Genomic DNA, 25,560 nt, shown 5'->3' on the forward strand with positions numbered 1-25,560 from the left:
CTTGAGACTTACTTGTGACTTGCAAAACAATGACTTGGTCCCACCTCTGGTGTCAAAAGCGCTTTGAGTACCTTGAAGGTAGAAAAGCGCTATACAAGTACAACCCATTTATCATTTATGAAGCAAATAAGACTTTCTATTTTAACTTAAAACCACATGGATTATACTCTACTTACTTTCAGAAGCCATTCTTGTTTTATTTGTGTTGAAATCAAAAAATATTTTGATGGCGCTCTTTTGTCTTCCCAAGCTGCAAACTTCAATACTGCCGCCAGGTGGCAGCAGTTCAACGTCAATCAGGCTCGAGTTCGTCAAGCTTGACTGCCCAAACATCCGGCCAAGAAAGCGGAAGAGAGGAAGACGACACCCAAACAAAACGCCTGCTTGACGTAGTTTGATTTAATTTTTTTTAAAAATCATTAAAAATGTTGAAAGAGTGGGTGAATGAGCGATTAATGGTCGCAGCTGATGAAATAGTCGCGCTGTTTGAACGAACGATAGCGTCGTACGAGAGGGAACTTTCTCGAACAAGAGAGAAGGCGCGACTTGGTGATCCGCAAGACCGTCAAATTGTGCTAAACATTGAAGGTATGTTTGCATGTTTACCATCTTAATCATTTTAGTATACTAAGCCGACTCGACTTCACAATACAGTATCTTATTTGATATCTCTGTTCGAATATAATTAAAGGTATGCTTACTTTCGTACGAAATCAAGATGGCGGCCATTGTTTGTAGCAGGTTGTGTTACACATGCATGGCACTACTTTTTGTAGGCTGTTGCAAGTTTATTACATGATAAATGTATATAACCATCTACACATATGTTTTTATTTTGTTTAAATCAATGTCGGAAGTTGTTGTTTGACATTGACAGTAGCTCTTCGTGAACGAAAACAAACACAAAAAAAAACCCGAGGACGTCAGGACTCAAAAACTAGAGAAACTCGTCTTGTCGGCCCACCGTAGCCTCGGTTCACATTATTGCGCTGCAGCCGCAGAGGGAGCGCCCAATGCGGCGTGAGAGGAAGCAGAAGCGGGGCAAGCGCGGAGGGATACGTGCTAGCCGGCTAGGCTAACGAGACGTTTATTATTCATTACATTATACAAAGTACATACATAACAATATAGTGTTTGGCGAAAATTAAAATCTTAATAATATCACATAAATGTATATGTTTTTGTTTATAGTTAATATGCATGTCAACTTTAATTATTATTTATTTACACACTTGTCAACCTTGAGACCTCCGAATTCGGGAGATTGGGGGGGGGGGGGGGGTTAAGGGGGAGGAGTATATTTATAGCTAGAATTCACTGAGATTAAAGTATTTCTTATATATATATATATATATATATATATAGCATACTTGCCAACCTTGAGACCTCCGATTTCGGGAGGCGGGGGGCGTGGTCGGGGTGGGGCGGGGGCGTGGTTAATATATATATATATATATGTATGTATATATATATATAAGAAATACTTGACTTTCAGTGAATTCTAGCTATATATATATATATATATATATATATATATATATATATATATATATATACCGTATTTTCCGCACCATTAGCCGCACCTAAAAACCACAAATTTACTCAAAAGCTGACAGTGCGGCTTTTAACCCGGTGCGCTTTATATATGGATAAATATTAAGATTCATTTTCATAAAGTTTCGTTCTCGCAACTTCGGTAAACAGCCGCCATCTTTTTTCCCGGTAGAGCAGGAAGCGCTTCTTCTTCTACGCAAGCAACCGCCAAGGTAAGCACCCGCCCCCATAGAACAGGAAGCGCTTCTTCTTGTACTGTAAGCAACCACCCGCCCCCGGAAGAAGAAGAAAAAACGCGCGGATATCACCGTACGTTTCATTTCCTGTTTACATCTGTAAAGACCACAAAATGGCTCCTACTAAGCGTCAGGGATCCGGTTCATGAAAAGACGCAATCTCTCCATCCGCACACGGATTACTACCGTATTTCACAGCAACTGATATTCCTGTGAACCGCACTGTGGATACAACGGGAGCACGTACGGTGAATATTCGCACCACAGGGAATGAGAAGTCATCCTTCACTGTGGTTCTAGCTTGCCATGCTAACTTCCACCCATGGTGATATTCAAAAGGAAGACCTTGCCAAAAGAGACCTTTCCAGCCGGCGCCATCATAAAAAGCTAACTCGAAGGGATGGATGGATGAAGAAAAGATGAGCGAGTGGTTAAGGTAAGTTTAAGTTTACGCGAAGAGGCCGGGTGGCTTTTTTCACGCAGCTCTGTCCATGTTGATATACGTATGTTTGTGATTGCACATTTGCGTACATTTTGGGAGTGAACAGAGTTGTTAGAACGCTGGTTTTTAATATATTATTAAAGTTTGACTGACCTATCTGACTGTTTTTTTGACATTCCTTTAGCGCAGTTAGATGCGGCTTACAACACGGGGCGGCTTATTGGTGGACAAAGTTTTGAAATATGCCGTTCATTGAAGGCGCGGCTTTTAACCCAGGGCGCCTTATGATGCGGAAAATACGGTATATATATATATATATATAAATAAAAGAAATACTTGAATTTCAGTGTTCATTCATTTACCGTATTTTCCGCACCATAAGGCGCCCTGGGTTAAAAGCCGCGCCTTCAATGAACGGCATATTTCAAAACTTTGTCCACCTATAAGCCGCCCGGTGTTGTAAGCCGCATCTAACTGCGCTAAAGGAATGTCAAAAAAACAGTCAGATAGGTCAGTCAAACTTTAATAATATATTAAAAACCAGCTTTAACAACTCTGTTCACTCCCAAAATATACGCAAATGTGCAATCACAAACATACGTATATCAACATGGACAGAGCTGCGTGAAAAAAGCCACCCGGCCTCTTCGCGTAAACTTAAACTTACCTTAACCACTCGCTCATCTTTTCTTCATCCATCCCTTCGAGTTAGCTTTTATGATGACGCCGGCTGGAAAGGTCTCTTTTGGCAAGGTCTTCCTTTTGAATATCACCATGGGATTTTCTGGCCATTAGCATGGCAAGCTAGAACCACAGTGAAGGATGACTTCTCATTCCCTGTGGTGCGAATATTCACCGTACGTGCTCCCGTTGTATCCACAGTGCGGTTCACAGGAATATCAGTTGCTGTGAAATAGTACCGGTAATCCGTGTGCAGATGGAGAGATTGCGTCTTTTCATGAACCGGATCCCTGACGCTTAGTAGGAGCCATTTTGTGGTCTTTACAGATGTAAACACACAAAGGAAATGAAACGTACGGTGATATCCGCGCGCTTTTTCTTCTTCTACGCGGGCGGGTGGTTGCTTACAGTAGAAGAAGAAGCGCTTTCTGTTCTATGGGGGCGGGTGCTTACCTTGGCGGTTGCTTGCGTAGAAGAAGAAGCGCTTCCTGTTCTACCGGGAAAAAAGATGGCGGCTGTTTACCGAAGTTGCGAGATCGAAACTTTATGAAAATGAATCGTAATATTAATCCATATATAAAGCGCACCGGGTTAAAAGCCGCACTGTCAGCTTTTGAGTAAATTTGTGGTTTTTAGGTGCGGCTAATAGTGCGGAAAATACGGTATATATATATATATATATATATATATATATATATAAATAAAAGAAATACTTGAATTTCAGTGTTCATTCATTTACACATATACACACACACACATAACACTCATCTACTCATTGTTGAGTTAAGGGTTGAATTGTACATCCTTGTTCTATTCTCTGTCACTATTTCAGAACACACACATTATGCAAATATACATTTTAAAATCAATAAGAAAACGGGAGCTGTGCACTGGATTCATTCACAAATACAAACTACAACTCACAAACACTTTAGAGTTAAGCTCCACCATCTATATATATATATATATATATGGATATATATATGGATTTGTTGAAAACATCCGCAAATGAGAATGTAATGTTGCTTGCAAGGTGGCCCATAATACTGCGATGCCGCCGCCTTGTACTTCTCTGACCGTTCATGAGGGACTATATCCATTTGGCCACCATGTTATGGGTTATAAATAAACCTATGGATAACGGAGACATATATAATAGTCTCCTTTTCAGGTGAGAGGACGCTGAAGGTAGTGCCTTTAAGGCACGCCCCCAATATTGTTTGTCCGGCTGGAAATTTTGGATATTACGACTTGCCGTAGTTTTGAAGCAATACATGATTGGACTCCGGATGTTGTGTGTCAGTGTATTAACGTGCCGGCTGGAATAAACACACGCTGAGAAATACCTCCGTGCCTGCCTACTTTATGGGTTATAGATAAACCTATGGATAACGGAGACATATATAATAGTCTCCTTTTCAGATGAGAGACGACACTAAAGGCAGTGCCTTTAAGGCACGCCCCCAATATACAGGTAAAAGCCAGTAAATTAGAATATTTTGAAAAACTTGATTTATTTCAGTAATTGCATTCAAAAGGTGTAACTTGTACATTATATTTATTCATTGCACACAGACTGATGCATTCAAATGTTTATTTCATTTAATTTTGATGATTTGAAGTGGCAACAAATGAAAATCCAAAATTCCGTGTGTCACAAAATTAGAATATTACTTAAGGCTAATACAAAAAAGGGATTTTTAGAAATGTTGGCCAACTGAAAAGTATGAAAATGAAAAATATGAGCATGTACAATACTCAATACTTGGTTGGAGCTCCTTTTGCCTCAATTACTGCGTTAATGCGGCGTGGCATGGAGTCGATGAGTTTCTGGCACTGCTCAGGTGTTATGAGAGCCCAGGTTGCTCTGATAGTGGCCTTCAACTCTTCTGCGTTTTTGGGTCTGGCATTCTGCATCTTCCTTTTCACAATACCCCACAGATTTTCTATGGGGCTAAGGTCAGGGGAGTTGGCGGGCCAATTTAGAACAGAAATACCATGGTCCGTAAACCAGGCACGGGTAGATTTTGCGCTGTGTGCAGGCGCCAAGTCCTGTTGGAACTTGAAATCTCCATCTCCATAGAGCAGGTCAGCAGCAGGAAGCATGAAGTGCTCTAAAACTTGCTGGTAGACGGCTGCGTTGACCCTGGATCTCAGGAAACAGAGTGGACTGACACCAGCAGATGACATGGCACCCCAAACCATCACCCAACCATGCAAATTTAGCATTTCCTTTGGAAATCGAGGTCCCAGAGTCTGGAGGAAGACAGGAGAGGCACAGGATCCACGTTGCCTGAAGTCTAGTGTAAAGTTTCCACCATCAGTGATGGTTTGCGGTGCCATGTCATCTGCTGGTGTCGGTCGCATGGAATGTCCAAATGGCCACAAGTGCAATGATTTAAATTTTACTTATAGGACTTTGTATTTATTTTGACACAGTTAACACTTATTATTGCTTTGTCTGAAGCTACACTAAAAATAGACTCGCTGTAACATCCACGAGTGATGGAGAAGATAATATTTGACACGTCTGAGGTAAAGTGTGTGGTTTGTTTCCTGCAGACGTCCGGCAGCTGACTGATCGTCAAGAAAAATATCCCCCTCAACTGCAGGGGGGGATTTCTAGTTTCCATGGAGAGGATCCACAGCCCACCCTGTTTAAAGAAGAAGAGGTGGAAGAGTGTCATCTACGCCTGGAGGAGGCTGATCTCACCAAGTTTCCACTGACTGTTGTCTCTGTGAAGACTGAAGACCATGAAGACAAACCACCTGAGTCCTCACAGCTGCATTATAATTCAGGTGAGGAGAATAGAGGGGTGCAGCCTCCAAGTCGCCGCTCAACACGACACATGACAACAGATGCTGGTGGAGGATCACAAGCAGCTCCACTATCAGATGGTGACAATACAACGTCACACTCTCCTGAGAATGAAGACTGGGACGACGCACAAGACCCTTTGAGCAGCCATACAGGCTGTGGAGGTGAGGTCACCTTGACTCTTTGTATTAACCATAAAAAGTATGTTGAAAGGGACCGATGATGATGACTTTTAGAGGTTACCATGTTGGATACTCGTGTTAAACAATGCCAAAGCGGCAACTCATAAGGGTCATGCATTTGAGTGTGAGCTCGCATGCAGTTTTGGATGCCTCTGAAAGCCTTTTTGAACAGCGGCCCATTTGTGACATCGCAGATTGGCGGGCGTACTTATGTGGGCATCCTCGTACATGTCGGCCAGCATTCTCCACCTCTACTGAGCCGAGACTGCTGCCGCCAATCTCCCGTGTCATCCCTTCTCATTTCATGCGCTCCCCGTCTCCTTTCAGGTTTTTAAAATGCCGTAATGTTCGGGCTGTAGAGCGCACCTGTTTTTAGGCCACCTAATTTGTGGACAAATTTAATTTTATGCATCGATTAAATATTTACACATTCAAATAATCGAAGCTCCCCTTTAAAGGGGAACATTATCACAATTTCAGAAAGGTTAAAACCATTAAAAATCAGTTCCCAGTGGCTTATTTTATTTTTCGAAGTTTTTTTCAAAATTGTATCCATCACGCATACCTGCCAACTACTCCGGTTTTCCCGTAATTAGTACGGTTTTCATCAACCTATTCTGGGTTACGGTTGCAGTGATAAAAAATACGTTTTTTCATTAATTAAAAAAAATATTTAAAAAAAAGTTTTATTCACGAAATCGCGTAACAACAATGACAATCGACACTGCTTCCCGTAACTTCCTATCGAGCAATTCCGAATGCCATGCGCGAGGCTATTTATAGCACCGGTGCCAAGCACGAGGCACCAGTTGCCATTGTTTCCAAACGAGCGAACGATCATGGAATCAGCCGGAGAAAAATTGCAAACGAGTCTTAAACCGAAAAGAAAACTGCAGTCATTCCGTGAAGAATATTCAAAAGCCTATACGGGAATAATTATCCGTTCCAAAAAGGGTGAAAACTACGCGAATTGCACCTTGTGCAGACAAGATTTTTCGATCGGACACGGAGGAATTAGCGATGTAAAAGACCACGTTGGGACAAAAAAACACAAGTCTAATGCCTTTGCTAGCGATACAAGTGGAAAACTTTCAACGTTTTCCACTTTTTCCAACCTTTTAGCCACAAAAAGGTAATGACACCAATATTATCTATTGGAATTGTTTAGTACTGTTATACTGTCAAAAGTGTTTATACTATTTATGCTTTCAAGTCCAAGTTGAAGAAATCTTGTTAAATGTTGACAGCATAACTACCAAAATACAGAAGTATGTCCTTAATATTTTTGCAGTGCTATTTCTGTTGAAAAGTTAAAATGATTACATTAGAGATGTGATGTGCCACTTTTCAAGTGTCTGATGGCTGGAATTAATTTTCATAAATTTTTCATATTTTGAATTCTTTTGAAAGGCTTACAAAAAAACTACATTTGAATTGTAATTCCATGCTATTGACAGGACTATTAATTTTAATGAAGTTAGCTTACCATGTTTACAGTATGATAATTGTGATAGAAATGTGAATTTTAGGCACAGAATATTTTTTACAATTGAACAAGGCAGTAGATTATACAAGCTTGGACAGAAAGTTAATAATGACACCAATTTTTTTTTTTTATGGAATTGTTTAGTACTGTTTTACCATTTGTTTACTGTAAAAAGTGTTTATACTTTCAATTAACAAATTGAAGTCTTGTGAAAGGTTGACAGGATAACTGGCATTAACTGTCAAAATAATTTCAAACTATTGAAGTTAGCTTACAGAATAAACATGTCAATCAACCCATATGATTTTTGCTGTAATATTTTTGTTTTGAAAAGTCACTGTGACTGATAGAAAAGTGATGGTTTTAGCAACATTTTAACCTGTCTGAATGCTAATAATCATTTTGCGTCGGGGCCTGAACCCCCCACCAGGACTTTGTCCTGGACCTACCGGGGCCTGCGGCCCCTGGACCCTGGCTACTAGGTTTTTCTGATTTCAAAAGTTGGCAGGTATGCATCACGCGATATCCCTAAAAAAAGCTTCAACGTGCCTGATTTTAACCATCGTTATATACACACCCATCCATTTTCCTGTGACGTCACACAGTGATGCCAATACAAACAAACATGGCGCATAGAACAGCAAGCTATAGCGACATTAGCTCGGATTCAGACTCGGATTTCAGCGGCTTAAGCGATTCAACAGATTACACATGTATTGAAACGGATGGATGTAGTGTGGAGGCAGGTAGCGAAAACGAAATTGAAGAAGAAACTGAAGCTATTGAGCCATATCGGTTTGAACCGTATGCAAGCGAAACCGACGAAAACGACACGACAGCCAGCAACACGGGAGAAAGCGAGGACGAATTCGGCGATCGCCTTCTAACCAACGATTGGTATGTGTTTGTTTGGCATTAAAGGAAACTAACAACTATGAACTAGGTTTACAGCATATGAAATACATTTGGCAACAACATGCACTTTGAGAGTGCAGACAGCACATTTCAGGCGCGCTAAGAACATATATTTTTCCACGATTTCAGCATTTTAAATGTGCTGTTTTTGTCCAGTAAGATACATACTAGCCTACAGTTACAGCTGAAGTGACCGATTAAAAAGATTTTAACTATTTTTTGTCATTTTTCCATGTGCAATCAATCTTCACTGGAAAAAATGGCATCCCTTCATCACTGAAACTAACTATCTGTTTTTCTGGCTTCACTGGCACCATTATGAGCTAAATTCATAAGCTAAGTCATCATAAGCTAAATTATTGGTAAACACAGTTTATTTATAATAATTTACGTAAAACCGCGAGTAATGAATAAAGTTTTCATCAATTAATATATTCTGTAGACATACCCTCATCCGCTCTCTTTTCCTGATAGCTGATCTGTCCAGTTTTGGAGTTGATGTCAGCAATTTTCATCAATTAATATATTCTGTAGACATACCCTCATCCGCTCTCTTTTCCTGAAAGCTGATCTGTCCAGTCCAGTTGGAAATGCATCTGCTTTGAGTGTCGCAGGATATCCACACATTCTTGCCATCTCTGTCGTAGCATAGCTTTCGTCGGTAAAGTGTGCGGAACAAACGTCCAATTTCTTGCCACTTTGGCATCTTTGGGCCACTGGTGCAACTTGAATCCGTCCCTGTTCGTGTTGTTACACCCTCCGACAACACACCGACGAGGCATGATGTCTCCAAGGTACGGAAAACAGTCGAAAAAACGGAAAATAACAGAGCTGATTTGACTCGGTGTTTGTAATGTGTTTGAGAAAATGGCGGATTGCTTCCCGATGTGACGTCACGTTGTGACGTCATCGCTCCGAGAGCGAATAATAGAAAGGCGTTTAATTCGCCAAAATTCACCCATTTAGAGTTCGGAAATCGGTTAAAAAAATATATGGTCTTTTTTCTGCAACATCAAGGTATATATTGACGCTTACATAGGTCTGGTGATCATGTTCCCCTTTAAATGATTAGCTATAACACGTAAACCTTGCATGTATAATGGAAGTCGGGCAAACTTTCATTCGTCTTTTAGACACGGCAAAAATATTGGCAGTACCGTATTTTCCGCACTATAAGGCGCACCGGATTATTAGCCGCACCTTCAATGAATTACATATTTCATAACTTTGTCCACCAATAAGCCGCCCCGGATTATAAGCCGCGCCTACGCTGCGCTAAAGGGAATGTCAAAAAAACAGTCAGATAGTTCAGTCAAACTTTAATAATATATTGAAAACCAGCGTTCTAACAACTCTGTCCCAAAATGTACGCAAATGTGCAATCACAAACATAGTAAAATTCAAAATGGTGTAGAGCAATAGCAACATAATGTTGCTCGAACGTTAATGTCACAACACACAAAATAAACATAGCGCTCACCTTCTGAAGTTATTCTTCATTCGTAAATCCTTCGAATTCTTCGTCTTCGGTGTCCGAATTGAAAAGTTGCGCAAGCGTGGGATCCAAAATGGCCGGTTCCGTCTCGTCGAAGTCATCGGAGTCAGTGTCGCTGTTGTTGTCCAGTAGTTCTGTGAATCCTGCCTTCCGGAAAGCTCGGACCACAGTTGTGACCGAAATATCTGCCCAGGCATTTACGATCCACTGGCAAATGTTGGCGTATGTCGTCCGGCGCTGTCTGCCCGTCTTAGTGAAGGTGTGTTCGCCTTCGGAGCTGTGTGAAAAAAGCCACCCGGCCTCTTCGCGTAAACTTCCCTTAACCACTCGCTCATCTTTTCTTCATCCATCCATCCCTTCGAGTTAGCTTTTATGATGACGCCGGCTGGAAAGGTCTCTTTTGGCAAGGTCTTCCTTTTGAATATCACCATGGGTGGAAGTTAGCATGGCAAGCTAGAACCACAGTGAAGGATGACTTCTCATTCCCTGTGGTGCGAATATTCACCGTACGTGCTCCCGTTCCACAGTGCGGTTCACAGGAATATCAGTTGCTGTGAAATACGGTAGTAATCCGTGTGCGGATGGAGAGATTGCGTCTTTTTATGAACCGGATCCTTGTCGCTTAGTAGGAGCCATTTTGTGGTCTTTACAGATGTAAACAGGAAATGAAACGTACGGTGATATCCGCGCGTTTTTTCTTCTTCTTCCGGGGGCGGGTGGTTGCTTACAGTAGAAGAAGAAGCGCTTCCTGTTCTATGGGGGCGGGTGCTTTCCTTGGCGGTTGCTTGCGTAGAAGAAGAAGCGCTTCCTGTTCTACCGGGAAAAAAGATGGCGGCTGTTTACCGAAGTTGCGAGATCGAAACTTTATGAAAATGAATCGTAATAAAGCGCACCGGGTTATAAGGCGCACTGTCAGCTTTTGAGAAAATTTGTGGTTTTTAGGTGCGCCTTATAGTGCGGAAAATACGGTAATAGCAATTCATTTTTTTCCCTTCAAATCTATCGACTGTTTTTCCATTAAATAACATTTTGCCATCTTCGCCATTCGTCTGGCGTTGTCTGACAGCTTCGTTCTTAGTTCATTTTCATTTTTTCATTTATTTATTTATTTCAGGCAATGACATAAAAAAAAGTACAAATTTGACAACACATAATAATATAAATTAATATAGTGCAAAAGGTAATGTATAGTATGTAATGCATGATTGTCCAGTTTTGCCTGAAAGGGAGTGGGAAGAAGATCACTTATTTAATCCCACCCCCAGTTCTCCATTCAGTGATTATTCACATGAGTTTCACTCTTACTTTGTTTAAGGATTATAATACAGATGTTGTATCATAGTGGCATTACCACAGGTAACAATAATTATTACACTGTAACAATAATTGGTATCAACAATGTAGGAATAATGAATATACCAACAATGGTAATAGACAACAAAGCAATAATAGTAATAGACAACATAGCAATAATGGTAAAGAAACATTGAGCACATGTTAACACTTTGAGACAGAGTACAGCAGCAGGTCAAATTAAAGACCCTCATCTCTATATTTGAACCAGACCCCATGTTTGTATAATAGTTTAAATCCATTAATAGTTTGGCATTGCTTGTGTTGTAAGTCCAGTTTGTTCCATAGTTTTACTCCGCATACAGACACACAAAAACGTTTACGAGTGGTTTGAGCTCTCGGCAATAAGAAATATCCAAAGCCTCTCAAGTTATGAGCCTGCACTCGTCTTATAAAAAAACGTTGTAGATTAGGCGGCAATAATTTGTTAAATGCTTTATATACGGTAAGATTATTAATGTATTATATTTAAAGGGGAACATTATCACCAGACCTATGTAAGCGTCAATATATACCTTGATGTTGCAGAAAAAAGACCATATATTTTTTTAACCGATTTCCGAACTCTAAATGGGTGAATTTTGGCGAATTAAACGCCTTTCTAATATTCGCTCTCGGAGCGATGACGTCACAACGGGAAGCAATCCGCCATTTTCTCAAACACCGTGTCAAATCAGCTCTGTTATTTTCCGTTTTTTCGACTGTTTTCCGTACCTTGGAGACATCATGCCTCGTCGGTGTGTTGTCGGAGGGTGTAACAACACGAACAGGGACGGATTCAAGTTGCACCAGTGGCCCAAAGATGCCAAAGTGGCAAGAAATTGGACGTTTGTTCCGCACACTTTACCGACGAAAGCTATGCTACGACAGAGATGGCAAGAATGTGTGGATATCCTGCGACACTCAAAGCAGATGCATTTCCAACTATAAAGTCAAAGAAATCTGCCGCCAGACCCCCATTGAATCTGCCGGAGTGTGTGAGCAATTCAGGGACAAAGGACCTCGGTAGCACGGCAAGCAATGGCAGTTTGTTCCCGCAGACGAGCGAGCTAAACCCCCTGGATGTCTTGGCTCACACCGTCCCTTATGCCACCGAAGCTGATCAAGAGAAGAATACCAACCCTAGCTTCCCTGGGCTGCTGACATCAACTCCAACACTGGACAGATCAGTTTTCAGGAAAAGAGCGCGGATGAGGGTATGTCTACAGAATATGTTAATTGATGAAAATTGGGCTGTCTGCACTCTCAAAGTGCATGTTGTTGCCAAATGTATTTCATATGCTGTAAACCTAGTTCATAGTTGTTAGTTTCCTTTAATGCCAAACAAACACATACCAATCGTTGGTTAGAAGGCGATCGCCGAATTCGTCCTCGCTTTCTCCCGTGTCGCTGGCTGTCGTGTCGTTTTCGTCGGTTTCGCTTGCATACGGTTCAAACCGATATGGCTCAATAGCTTCAGTTTCTTCTTCAATTTCGTTTTCGCTACCCGCCTCCACACTACAACCACCCGTTTCAATACAATCGTAATCTGTTGAATCGCTTAAGCCGCTGAAATCCGAGTCTGAATCCGAGCTAATGTCGCTATAGCTTGCTGTTCTTTCCGCCATGTTTGTTTGTGTTGGCTTCACTATGTGACGTCACAGGAAAATGGACGGGTGTTTATAACGATGGTTAAAATCAGGCACTTTGAAGCTTTTTTTTTAGGGATATTGCGTGATGGGTAAAATTTTGAAAAAAACTTCGAAAAATATAATAAGCCACTGGGAACTGATTTTTAATGGTTTTAACCATTCTGAAATTGTGATAATGTTCCCCTTTAACAAGGTCATCAAATCTGAGGAACTTTGATTGCATAAACAGATTATGAGTATGGTCTAAATAACCAACGTTGTGAATGATCCGCACTGCTCTTTTCTGTAATATGATCAGAGGATGAATCGTGTTGTGGTAAGTATTCCCCCATACTTCAACACAGTATGTAAGGTATGGCAGTATAGAGTACGAAGTGCATTTTCATTGAGGTATAGTTTTGCTTTGTTTATAATTGAGAGGCTTTTGGAGATTTTTGTTTTAATGTGTCTGTAATGAGGTTTCCATGATAGACTACTATCAATTATTACTCCCAAAAATGTAATCTAATATACGATTTCAATTTGGGTACCATCAATACTTACTTTCTGTTCAGACGTTATGTTGCGATTTCCAAACTTCACTATCTTAGTTTTATTTATATTCAAAGATAATTTGTGTGCATCCATTTTTTTACTATGTTTAGTTCTGTGTTTACTGTATTTATGAGCTCATTATAGTCATCACTACTGTAGATGAAGTAAACAATCGTCATTCCAACATTTTGACTAAGGCAGGGGTCGGCAACCTTTACCAGTCAAAGAGCCATTTTGACCAGTTTCGCAAATTATAGAAAACAATGGGAGCCGCAAATTTTTTTTGAAATTTTAAATGAATTAACACTGCATACAAAGTTTTTTTTTTTGCTTTGTGCTATGTATAAACTAGGGGTCTCAGACACGCTGCCCACACCTTTTATATGGGATTTGAAACCTGGTGTGGCACGCGGGTTTTAAATGAATGGCGCTTGTCAGCGTCATGCGTGCCGTGATGGTACAGCATATAGCACCCACTACAACCAGCGTGCCTGACCAGCTACACGTTGTATGGTGTTTCCGCTTGCTCACGTAGGTGACAGCAAGGCATACTTGGTCAACTACCACACAGGTTACACTGACGGTGGCGGTATAAAAAAAACTTTAACACTCTTACTAATAATGCGCCACACTGTGAACCCACACCAAACAAGAATGACAAACACATTTCGGGAGAACATCTGCACAGTAACACAACATAAACACAACAGGACAAATACCCAGAATCCCATGCTGCCCTACCTAACTCTTCCGGGATACATTATACACCCCCCGCTACCAAACCCCGCCCACCACAACCGACGCACAGAGGGGGGGGGGTTGATGTGTGAGGGAGCAGGGTTGGGGTGGGGGCGGGGTTTGGTGGTAGCAGGGGTGTATAATGTAGCCCGGAAGAGTCAGGGCTGCATGGGATTCTGGGTGTTTGTTCTGTTGTGTTTATGTTGTGTTAAGGTGCAGATGTTCTCCCGAAATGTGTTTGTCATTCTTGTTTGGTTTTGGTTCAAAGTGTGGCGCATTATTAGTAAGAGTGTTAAAGTTGTTTTATATGGTCACCGTCAGTGTAACCTGTGTGGCTGTTGACCAAGTATGCTTTGCTGTCACCTACGTGTGCAAGCAGAAGATGTATATTGTATAACAAGTGTTGAGCTGGCACGCTGTTAATACAGATTGTAGAGAGCGCCAAATGTTGTACCATCATGGCACGCCCTTATTATAGCTGTAAGGGTGAAAATCGGTGAATATTAATCCCGGGAGTTTTCTGCGAGAGGCACTGAAATCCGGAAGTCTCACGGGAAAATTGGGGGGTTCAGCAAGTAAGCTGCTGAGCCGCATCAGAGTGATCAAAGAGCCGCATGCGGCTCCGGAGCCGCGGGTTGCCGACCCCTGGACTAAGGCAAGTAATAAATTGTGTTCATTTGGCCTTCTTATGCTGACATGAGCTTTTTACGGCACAATAATTGAAGTCTTGGAAGTGATTTCAGAGCAATCGCAACCAACTCACAGACTGGGAAAGCCTCTACTGCTGCATTACATCCCCTTTAAAAAATAGTTGGTAAAATGACCGTTTTAGAAGCTTATTTGTCATTGAGCCATGTTTATGTTTGCAGACCTTCTTTCTGGCCACCCCTTGCTCGGCACGCTGCATCAACCAGTGGGCCAAAGCACGCCTTACCCAAACAAACAATGTAATCAAGAGGAGATGGTTTACGTCCTGCTGAAGGAAGATGACGATACTGCTGCAAATGATTTTCTGCTTACAAAACCACAGGTGTGTGTGTGTGTGTGTGTGTGTGTGTGTGTGTGTGTGTGTGTGTGTGTGTGTGTGTGTGTGTGTGTGTGTGTGTGTGTGTTCTGGCAATGCGTACTTATTGGGGACGTCTTTCTGTTTACAAAGTCACTTTAGGGGTCGTTTGACGTTATGGGTACCAAAATAAAGGTCCCCTGAAGGGAAACCTGTTTACAAAATCACTGTAGGGGATTTGTTTTGGGGACTTTTGCAAACTTCTCAAACTTTTCTTCCCCACTCACAGTGTGATTTTGCTGGGTGGGTTTTGGACATGTCAGGGGCACCCCCGGGCTCGGGTGAAACGTGGCGGGACCTGTGGGACTCGAATCTGGGTGTCATTTTTGATCATTTTCGGGACTTTTGCCCACTTTCCCAACTTTTCTTCCCCACTCACAGTGTGACTTTGCTGGGTGCGTTTTGGACATGTCGGGGGCACCCCCGGACGCGGGTGGAACGCGGCGGGACTTTTGGGACTCGAACCTGGGTGTAATTTTTGATCATTTTCGGGACTTTTGCCCACTTTCCCAACTTTTCTTCCCCACTCACAGTGTGACTTTGCTGGGTGCTTGTTGGACATGTTGGGCACCCCTGGACTCGTGTTGCCGGCTGCAAAGGGTCCCCTGAAGGGGAATTTTCGCTCTCCCCCTCCCCCCGTGACTATGCTGGGTGCGTTTTGGGCATGTTGGGCACCCCAGGACTCGCGTGACCGGCTGCGGGACTTGTGGTACTCAAACCTGGGTTTTTTGGTTTTTTTTACATGTTGGCCGCGTTAGGGACATTTGCCCTGCTAGCCTACCAGTATAGGTGTGTGTGTGTGTGTGTGTGTGTGTGTGTGTGTGTGTGTGTGTGTGTGTGTGTGTGTGTGTGTGTGTGTGTGTGTGTGTGTGTGTGTGTGTGTGTGTGTGTGTGTGTGTGTGTGTGTGTGTGTGTGTGTGTGTGTGTGTGTGTGTGTGTGTGTTTAACACTGCAGAGTTTGTACAAGCAACACTTTTCTGAACTTGGTAAAAATGTATGTACCGCATTTTCTGGCCTATAAGACGCACTTAAAATCCTTTTTTCCCCCTCGACAGTGCGCCTTATAACCCGGTGCGCCTAATATAAGGAATACGTTTGGTTAAGCTCACCCATCTCGAAGCTATTTTATTTTGTACATAGTGTAATGATTAGTGTGAGCAGTAGATGGCAGTCAAACATAAGAGATAAGTGTAGCCTGCACTATGAAGGGTCTCAAGTAAACAACACCAACATTTTAAATGTTCCATTGAAAATATACAACATTACACACGGCACTCAAAAATCTACCAAATGTTTTAGTACGACTTCGGTAAGCTATGAAGCCGCACCGCTTGAAGGATTGTCGGCGTATTAAACATAGGAGTATTATTATGGTGTGTGTATAAGGTAAGACATATTCTCTGGCGTTTTGTTTCGCAATATTATGCAAAATTAACTTTTCTTACCTTCTGGTACCTGCTGATCTGTATTTGGTATCTGCGTAGATCCAGAAAAATTGCGCGCATCTGCCTCTGTAGTCCGTGCCGACACCCTAGTTGATAAGCTTCTTCTTTTTCTCTATCTTCTTGTTATGTGACGTTCATCCTCCGCTGTTGCCATTTCTAATATAAAGTAGTGTACAGTTCTTACTTATATCTGTCAGTAAACTCGCCATGAAAGCTCTAAAACATACAGTATTTTGTATATAGTGTAATGATAAGTGTGACCAGTAGATGGCAGTCAAACATAAGAGATAAGTGTAGCCTGCACTATGATGGGTCTCAAGTAAACAACACCAACATTTTAATTGTTCCATTGAAAATATAGAACATTACACACGGGGCTCAAAAATCTATCAAATGTTTTAGTACGACTTCGGTAAGCTATGAAGCCGCACCACTTGAAGGATTGTCGGCGTATTAAACATAGGAGTATTATTATGGTGTGTGTATAAGGTAAGACATATTCTCTAACGTTTTGTTTCGCAATATTATGCAAAAGCAACTTTTCTTACCTTCTGGTACCTGCTGATCTGTATTTGGGATCTGCGTAAATACAGAAAAATTGCGCGCATCTGCCTCTGTAGTCCGTGCCAACACCCTAGTTGATAAGCTTCTTCTTTTTCTCTATCTTCTTGTTATGTGACGTTCATCCTCTGCTGTTGCCATTTCTAATATAAAGTAGTGTAAAGTTCTTACTTATATCTGTCAGTAAACTCGCCATGAAAGCGCTAAAACATACAGTATTTTGTACATAGTGTAATAATAAGTGTGACCAGTAGATGGCAGTCAAACATAAGAGATAAGTGTAGCCTGCACTATGAAGGGTCTCAAGTAAACAACACCAACATTTTAATTGTTCCATTGAAAATATAGAACATTACACACGGCACTCAAAAATCTACCAAATGTTTTAGTACGACTTTGGTAAGCTATGAAGCCGCACCGCTTGGTGTGTGTATAAGGTAAGACATATTATCTGGCGTTTTGTTTCGCAATATTATGCAAAATTAACTTTTCTTACCTTCTGGTACCTGCTGATCTGTATTTGGGATCTGCGTAAATACAGAAAAATTGCGCGCATCTGCCTCTGTAGTCCGTGCCGACACCCTAGTTGATAAGCTTCTTCTTTTTCTCTATCTTCTTGTTATGTGACGTTCATCCTCTGCTGTTGCCATTTCTAATATAAAGTAGTGTAAAGTTCTTACTTATATCTGTCAGTAAACTCGCCATGAAAGCGCTAAAACATACAGTATTTTGTACATAGTGTAATAATAAGTGTGACCAGTAGATGGCAGTCAAACATAAGAGATAAGTGTAGCCTGCACTATGAAGGGTCTCAAGTAAACAACACCAACATTTTAAATGTTCCATTGAAAATATACAACATTACACACGGCACTCAAAAATCTACCAAATGTTTTAGTACGACTTCGGTAAGCTATGAAGCCGCACCGCTTGAAGGATTGTCGGCGTATTAAACATAGGAGTATTATTATGGTGTGTGTATAAGGTAAGACATATTCTCTGGCGTTTTGTTTCGCAATATTATGCAAAAGCAACTTTTCTTACCTTCCGGTACCTGCTGATCTGTATTTGGGATCTGCGTAAATACAGAAAAATTGCGCGCATCTGCCTCTGTAGTCCGTGCCGACACCCTAGTTGATAAGCTTCTTCTTTTTCTCCATCTTCTTGTTATGGGACGTTCATCCTCCGCTGTTGCCATTTCTAATATAAAGTAGTGTAAAGTTCTTACTTATATCTGTCGGTAAACTCGCCATGAAAGCGCTAAAACATACCGGTGTGGTGAGTTTACATTATTCACCCAAGGAACTTTAGTTATTAGAGTTCCGGTCGGACGTTTTTTTCACGGGACACATTTCCGCTGTTGTTGTTGTTTCCGCATGAGGAGATGCTGCTTCGTTATTGATTGAAGTAAAGTGTGAATGTCATTAAAGGGGAACATTATCACAATTTCAGAAGGGTTAAAACCATTAAAAATCGGTTCCCAGTGGCTTATTTTATTTTTCGAAGTTTTTTCAACATTTTGCCCATCACGCAATATCCCTAAAAAAAGCTTCAAAGTGCCTGATTTTAACCATCGTTATAAACACCCGTCCATTTTCCTGTGACGTCACACAGTGATGCCAACACAAACAAACATGGCGCATAGAACAGCAAGCTATAGCGACATTAGCTCGGATTCAGACTCGGATTTCAGCGGCTTAAGCGATTCAATAGATTGCGCATGTATTGAAACGGATGGTTGTAGTGTGGAGGCAGGTAGCGAAAACGAAATTGAAGAAGAAACTGAAGCTATTGAGCCATATCGGTTTGAACCGTATGCAAGCGAAACCGACGAAAACGACACGACAGCCAGCGACACGGGAGAAAGCGAGGACGAATTCGGCGATCGCCTTCTAACCAACGATTGGTATGTGTTTGTTTGGCATTAAAGGAAACTAACAACTATGAACTAGGTTTACAGCATATGGAATACATTTGGCAACAACATGCACTTTGAGAGTGCAGACAGCACATTTCAGGCGCGCTAAGAACATATATTTTTCCACGATTTCAGCATTTTAAATGTGCTGTTTTTGTCCAGTAAGATACATACTAGCCTACAGTTACAGCTGAAGTGACCGATTAAAAAGATTTTAACTATTTTTTGTCATTTTTCCATGTGCAATTAATCTTCACTGGAAAAAATGGCATCCCTTCATCACTGAAACTAACTATCTGTTTTTCTGGCTTCACTGGCACCATTATGAGCTAAATTCATAAGCTAAGTCATCATAAGCTAAATTATTGGTAAACACAGTTTATGTATAATAGTTTACGTAAAACCGCGAGTAATGAATAAAGTTTTCATCAATTAATATATTCTGTAGACATACCCTCATCCGCTCTCTTTTCCTGAAAGCTGATCTGTCCAGTTTTGGAGTTGATGTCAGCAGGCCAGGGAAGCTAGGGTCGATATTCTTCTCTTGATCATTGTCAGTGGCATAAGGGATGGTAGAAGCGGTGTGAGCATCGTCTCGCTCGTCTGCGGGAACAAACTGCCGCCATTGCTTGCCGTGCTACAGAGGTCCTTTGTCCCTGAATAGCGCACACACTCCGGCAGATTCAATGGGGGTCTGGCGGCAGATTTCTTTGACTTTATCGTTGGAAATGCATCTGCTTTGAGTGTCGCAGGATATCCACACATTCTTGCCATCTCTGTCGTAGCATAGCTTTCGTCGGTAAAGTGTGCGGAACAAACGACTGACCATTTCGTCGGCTTTCCCCACACCCTCGTATTTTGAACAAATTTCGTCCAATTTCTTGCCACTTTCGCATCTTTGGGCCACTGGTGCAACTTCAATCCGTCCCTGTTCGTGTTGTTACACCCTCCGACAACACACCGACGAAAGTGAGAAAATGGCGGATTGCTTCTCTCCGAGAGCGAATAATAGAAAGGCGTTTAATTCGCCAAAATCCACCCATTTAGAGTTCGGAAATCGGTTAAAAAAATATATGGTCTTTTTTTCTGCAACATCAAGGTATATATTGACGCTTACATAGGTCTGGTGATAATGTTCCCCTTTTAAAACAGTTAGCTCCATCTTTTGACACTTCTTCCACTCCCGTCCTTGCACGCTACACCGCTACAACAAAGATGACGGGGAAAAGACACTGCCGGAAGGTGAGCCACGTAAATGACCGCCCACAAAACGGCGCATCCGGAAGGGACCGTCAGAAAGCGGCTTGAAGATGATCTGTAAAACATTATGACCAAAGAACCACCATTACATGTTATGTAGACCACAAGGAAGTGTTTTCAATTTAGAAAAAAAAACAAACTCCTTTAATGTGCCCTGTAATCCGGTGCGCCTAATATATGCAAAAAAAATATAAAAAATAGAACATTCATCGGCAGTGCGCCTTATAATCCGGTGCGCCTTATGGTCCGGAAAATACGGTAACAGCCTGATCCACAAACTTTTGGGTTTGTGTTTAAATTAGACCATTTTTCTTCTCCACTGTAGATGTTAAAGGCCTCTGAATTCAATGTTGTCAGCAGGGGAATCTTATGTGCTGGCATAGGTAAGTTCAAAGTGATTTAAAACATTTACACTACATTGTGCAAATTATACTTACATCAGGTATTTTTTTTGTTTACCCTACCATCCTCAGATTCTGCACCAAACTCTTCTGGTGGAATTTACACAGAAGGGGATCGCAGTCAGATTCAGTCAGTAAACTCACTTGCAACAATAAGTAATAACATGGAAGTGGCATCCAGAGCTAATCAAATGTTGTCAGAATTTGGGATTGTGAGTCCCACAACCTTCACAGAACAGTTGGCAGCGCCAGAGGTTCCAACTCCGCACTGGTTATTAGGTGAAACGCAAGGAAATAACAAAGCTTATGTGTACAGCAGTGTTCCCCTTCCAGAAGAACAGCTAGATGAGCCATCACTGCTGAGAAAACAACTGGATGAGGGACAAAATGAATCTGGCCTGACTACAGAGAAGACCCTTGTTAAAATTGAAGGGGCAGTAAACAAAAACAGAAAAGAAAGACAACAGTCCGGTGAAAAAGTAAAATGCCTGCAAAATACAAATAAAAAAACAAGTGGTTTACCATCCAATAATGGTGCAGAACACGAGGGGGACACATCTTCGCATGGAATCTCAAAAGTGTGTCTGAGGTCAAGTACGTCTCAAGATACGACCACAAAAAGTACATTCCCACCTGGGAGTCGTGGGAAGTGTATCTCCACTCAGGGAAAAGCCAGCTCAAAAAAACCAAATTGCCCACACCAGGATCGGTCTGGCAATAACAAGACTGAATCTTTAAGGACGAGATTCACTAGAGATGCTGCTAATTCCAACAAGCCCGTATCTGAAAAGTCTTGCAGGGAATCTCTCGGAAGTACCAACTTTTCTGGAGACGAGCAGTCTTCTAAACAGTTTACAAGGCAATCCAATTCATTATCGGGCAATACTGGTCTCCCGAGTTCTCCGTGGGCCGACTTGCTTGAACATGGCCTCAGTTCAAGTAAGAGCGGAGAAACGATTGCTAAAAGAACCAGGCTGAATAAAAGCGGTATTATTTCGGGACCAGTGAAATTACAGATGGTCCAGAAATTAGCTAAAGCAGCAAAAACCAAGACTGTTGCAAAACTAGACAAATCCAAGCAAACCAAATTAAAGAACACAGATAGAGGGAGCAAGCAAGATGCCAGCGATGAGACTGGAAACAAATGTATACCTCAAGCTGTTTGGACTGTGCCAGCCAGGGAAGCTACCTCGTTACGGTCCCCAAGATCTCAGAGTCACGCTGACGCTTCTCCCCCAGGTCTTTCTGTCAAAACACCGCCTATCGTACCACCACCGGAGCCTCCATCCGTCATTGGTGACCGTCTGCTCAAGAACCAGTGTGGGCAATGCGGTCGTGTTCTCAGCAGCTCTGCTGGCCTCGAGAGCCACATGAACCTCCATACAGGTCACAGACCATTCCCTTGCACTCTCTGTAGGAAGAGCTTTACCGACGCCGGCGGTCTGAAACGGCACGGCAGAGTGCACAGCAACGGTCGGAGCCATATCTGCCAGCAATGCGGGAAGGATTTCGTCTACAAGTATGGCCTCACCAAACATGTCCAGGTGGTACACACCAAAAATAAATCATTTGTCTGTCAGGTCTGCAACAAGGCATTCTTCACAAAGTTAGACGTGGACGCCCACGTACGTATCCACACGGGGGAGAAACCATTCCATTGCCACTTATGTGAAAAAAGGTTTGTCAAGAAGGTGGAGCTGAACCTGCATCTGAGGTGGCATAATGGAGAGAAAAGACATTGGTGTCCATTTTGTGGGAAAGGATTTTTTGACTACAATAACTGGAAAAGGCACAAGTATATCCACACGGGAGAGAAACCAAAGTCTTGTCCACACTGCCCCCAACACTTTACACAGTCAGGCCACTTGAAAAAGCATATTAGAAATGTACATAAGATTCAATAAGAAGGTATGTTCTACCCTGCGGTTAGATGGCGACTTGTCCAAGGTGTACCCTGCCTGAGATAGGCTCCAGCACCCCCCGTGACCCCGAAAGGGACAAGCGGTAGAAAATGGATGGTTGAATGGGTATATTTGACCTTTTTTTTCATTTAGAATGTGTTTGTGACACATAACTAAAGGCTTAGTTGGCCACATGCGTGGACAGCACCTTTTAGATCGTATTTCCAAAATTGTGTACACTACTGAATTGGGGTCTTATGGCCACTTATGTGGACACTTATACTTTATTTTGATTTAGAAAGAAGTTGTTTTAAAAAAGAATAATACAACCTATCATTTTGGGTTATTTAATTTTTTATTTTTCATAAACTGCACTCTTATTCCGTGTTGGCTAATTTTTGGCCTATTACTAATTTTGCTGGTGCTGGTGCCTCTGGGGTTCCACAGGGTTCCATTTTAGTATACCTCCCTCAACCCAACTACTCCTACTATGACTTTTTAACATCAAAACTTGGAAGATTATTTTTACTTTTAATGGAATAAAGATCCAGCGGGTCCTGTGAGTCTCCCCCCCATTGACTCAGGATTTGGAATTGTATCCAAGCCCAAAAACGGCATTCAGGGAGAGAGGTGAAGCAGAGCAACAATAACCAACAATATTAAAAAATATATACAGTGGGGCAAAAAAGTATTTAGTCAGCCACCGATTGTGCAAGTTCTCCCACTTAAAATGATGACAGAGGTCTGTAATTTTCATCATAGGTACACTTCAACTGTGAGAGACAGAATGTGGAAAAAAATCCAGGAATTCACATTGTAGGATTTTTAAAGAATTTATTTGTAAATTATGGTGGGAAATAAGTATTTGGTCACTTCAAACAAGGAAGATCTCTGGCTCTCACAGACCTGTAACTTCTTCTTTAAGAAGCTCTTCTGTCTTCCACTCGTTACCCGTATTAATGGCACCTATTTGAACTCATTATCTGTATAAAAGACACCTGTCCACAGCCTCAAACAGTCAGACTCCAAACTCCACTATGGCCAAGACCAAAGAGCTGTCGAAGGACACCAGGAAAATAATTGTAGACCTGCACCAGACTGTGAAGAGTGAATCTACAATAGGCAAGCAGCTTGGTGTGAAAAAATCAACTGTGGGAGCAATTATCAGAAAATGGAAGACATACAAGACCACTGATAATCTCCCTCGATCTGGGGCTCCACGCAAGATCTCATCCCGTGGGGTCAAAATGATCATGAGAACGGTGAGCAAAAATCCCAGAACCACACGGGGGGACCTGGTGAATGACCTGCAGAGAGCTGGGACCAAAGTACCAAAGGTTACCATCAGTAACACACTATGCCGACAGGGAATCAAATCCTGCAGGGCCAGATGTGTCCCCCTGCTTAAGCCAGTGCATGTCTGAAATTTGCCAGAGAGCACATGGATGATACAGCAGAGGATTGGGAGAATGTCATGTGGTCAGATGAAACCAAAATAGAACTTTTTGGTATAAACTCAACTCGTCGTGTTTGGAGGAAGAAGAATACTGAGTTGCATCCCAAGAACACCATACCTACTGTGAAGCATGGGGGTGGAAACATCATGCTTTGGGGCTGTTTTTCTGCTAAGGGGACAGGACGACTGATCCGTGTTAAGGAAAGAATGAATGGGGCCATGTATCGTGAGATTTTGAGCCAAAACCTCCTTCCATCAGTGAGAGCTTTGAAGATGAAACGTGGCTGGGTCTTCCAGCATGACAATGATCCCAAACACACCGCCCGGGCAACGAAGGAGTGGCTCCGTAAGAAGCATTTGAAAGTCCCGGAGTGGCCTAGCCAGTCTCCAGACCTCAACCCCACAGAAAATCTGTGGAGGGAGTTGAAAGTCTGTGTTGCTCGGCGACAGCCCCAAAACATCACTGCTCTCGAGAAGATCTGCATGGAGGAATGGGCCAAAATACCAGCGACTGTGTGTGCAAACCTGGTAAAGACCTATAGTAATCGTTTGACCTCTGTTATTGCCAACAAAGGTTATATTACAAAGTATTGAGTTGAATTTTTGTTATCGACCAAATACTTATTTTCCACCATAATTTACAAATAAATTCTTTAAAAAAAGTGTACCTATGATGAAAATTACAGACCTCTGTCATCATTTTAAGTGGGAGAACTTGCACAATTGCTGGCTGACTAAATACTTTTTTGCCCCACTGTATATATTTTTGTCCTTTGAATTGTTATAAATGTATTTTTTTATGCTTCCAATTTGTGTTTTTATTTTCTTGAGTTAAAAACTGCTGAATTGAACTTTACTTAATAAAATACTGGACAAACACCTGACATGACTTAGTGGATGGCTCTTACGTTATATTTGCCGAAACATTTACTAAACACTTGGCTTTTTACAGCATTTGGTCATTTATTTTGCTTTAGAGTGATAAAGTTATTGTTAATCTAACACTTCATAGCCGCAGATGTCAAGAAGGTGCGTCGTGTCCCTTCCTCACAATCAAAGCTTCATGACAAAGGATAAATATTTTGTAGTTTTCTTAAAAAAAAAAATTAAGATATTTTAAACCTAACACAAATTGTGAAAGTGAACTATAATATGTATTGTATTGCTCTCCTCTTAATGAAGCCCTATAGATACAATGATAAGACCACAATAACTTAGTTTAAAACATTTCAATCATGAACTTCACTGGATATGGGATAATAATACATGTTGAACTATACTCAAAATGTTTATTTGCCCATCTCAGGCAAATAGTGTTAATTACAAGATTTGTAATTTAAAGATGGGTGCATTTTTCCTGATTTATGTTACCAAAACGTGTGAGACATCTAAATTGCATATTTTAAGTTTTTTGTTTTCTGCTCCAGCAAATGTGAGAAGGGGTTTTGTTACAAATGAATATAATGTATATTTTTGACAACAACAAAAAA

General features: G+C 41.6%; 1 protein-coding gene across 2 annotated transcripts in view; it reads left to right on the forward strand.

The window, feature by feature from the left end:
• The first annotated feature begins 336 nt into the window (after nt 1-336).
• The window catches only part of LOC133578098 (uncharacterized), a 25,328-nt gene continuing 104 nt past the window's right edge, over nt 337-25,560 (forward strand). Inside the window, exons 1-5 of one of the 2 annotated variants that reach the window (XM_061932266.2) lie at nt 337-588; nt 5,476-5,895; nt 14,935-15,095; nt 20,638-20,695; nt 20,786-25,560. The exon at nt 20,786-25,560 is cut by the window's right edge and continues 104 nt beyond it. In XM_061932266.2, the coding sequence (XP_061788250.1) occupies nt 426-588; nt 5,476-5,895; nt 14,935-15,095; nt 20,638-20,695; nt 20,786-22,617 (2,634 nt within the window). In that variant the 5' untranslated portion in view covers nt 337-425 and the 3' untranslated portion in view covers nt 22,618-25,560. Of the gene's footprint in view, nt 589-5,475; nt 5,896-14,934; nt 15,096-15,221; nt 15,246-20,637; nt 20,696-20,785 lie in introns of those variants that run through there. The other variant, XM_072912521.1, reaches the window with a different exon arrangement.

Source organism: Nerophis lumbriciformis, linkage group LG03 (genome assembly GCF_033978685.3).
Source record: "Nerophis lumbriciformis linkage group LG03, RoL_Nlum_v2.1, whole genome shotgun sequence".
In the NCBI taxonomy this organism is placed as follows: domain Eukaryota; kingdom Metazoa; phylum Chordata; class Actinopteri; order Syngnathiformes; family Syngnathidae; genus Nerophis; species Nerophis lumbriciformis.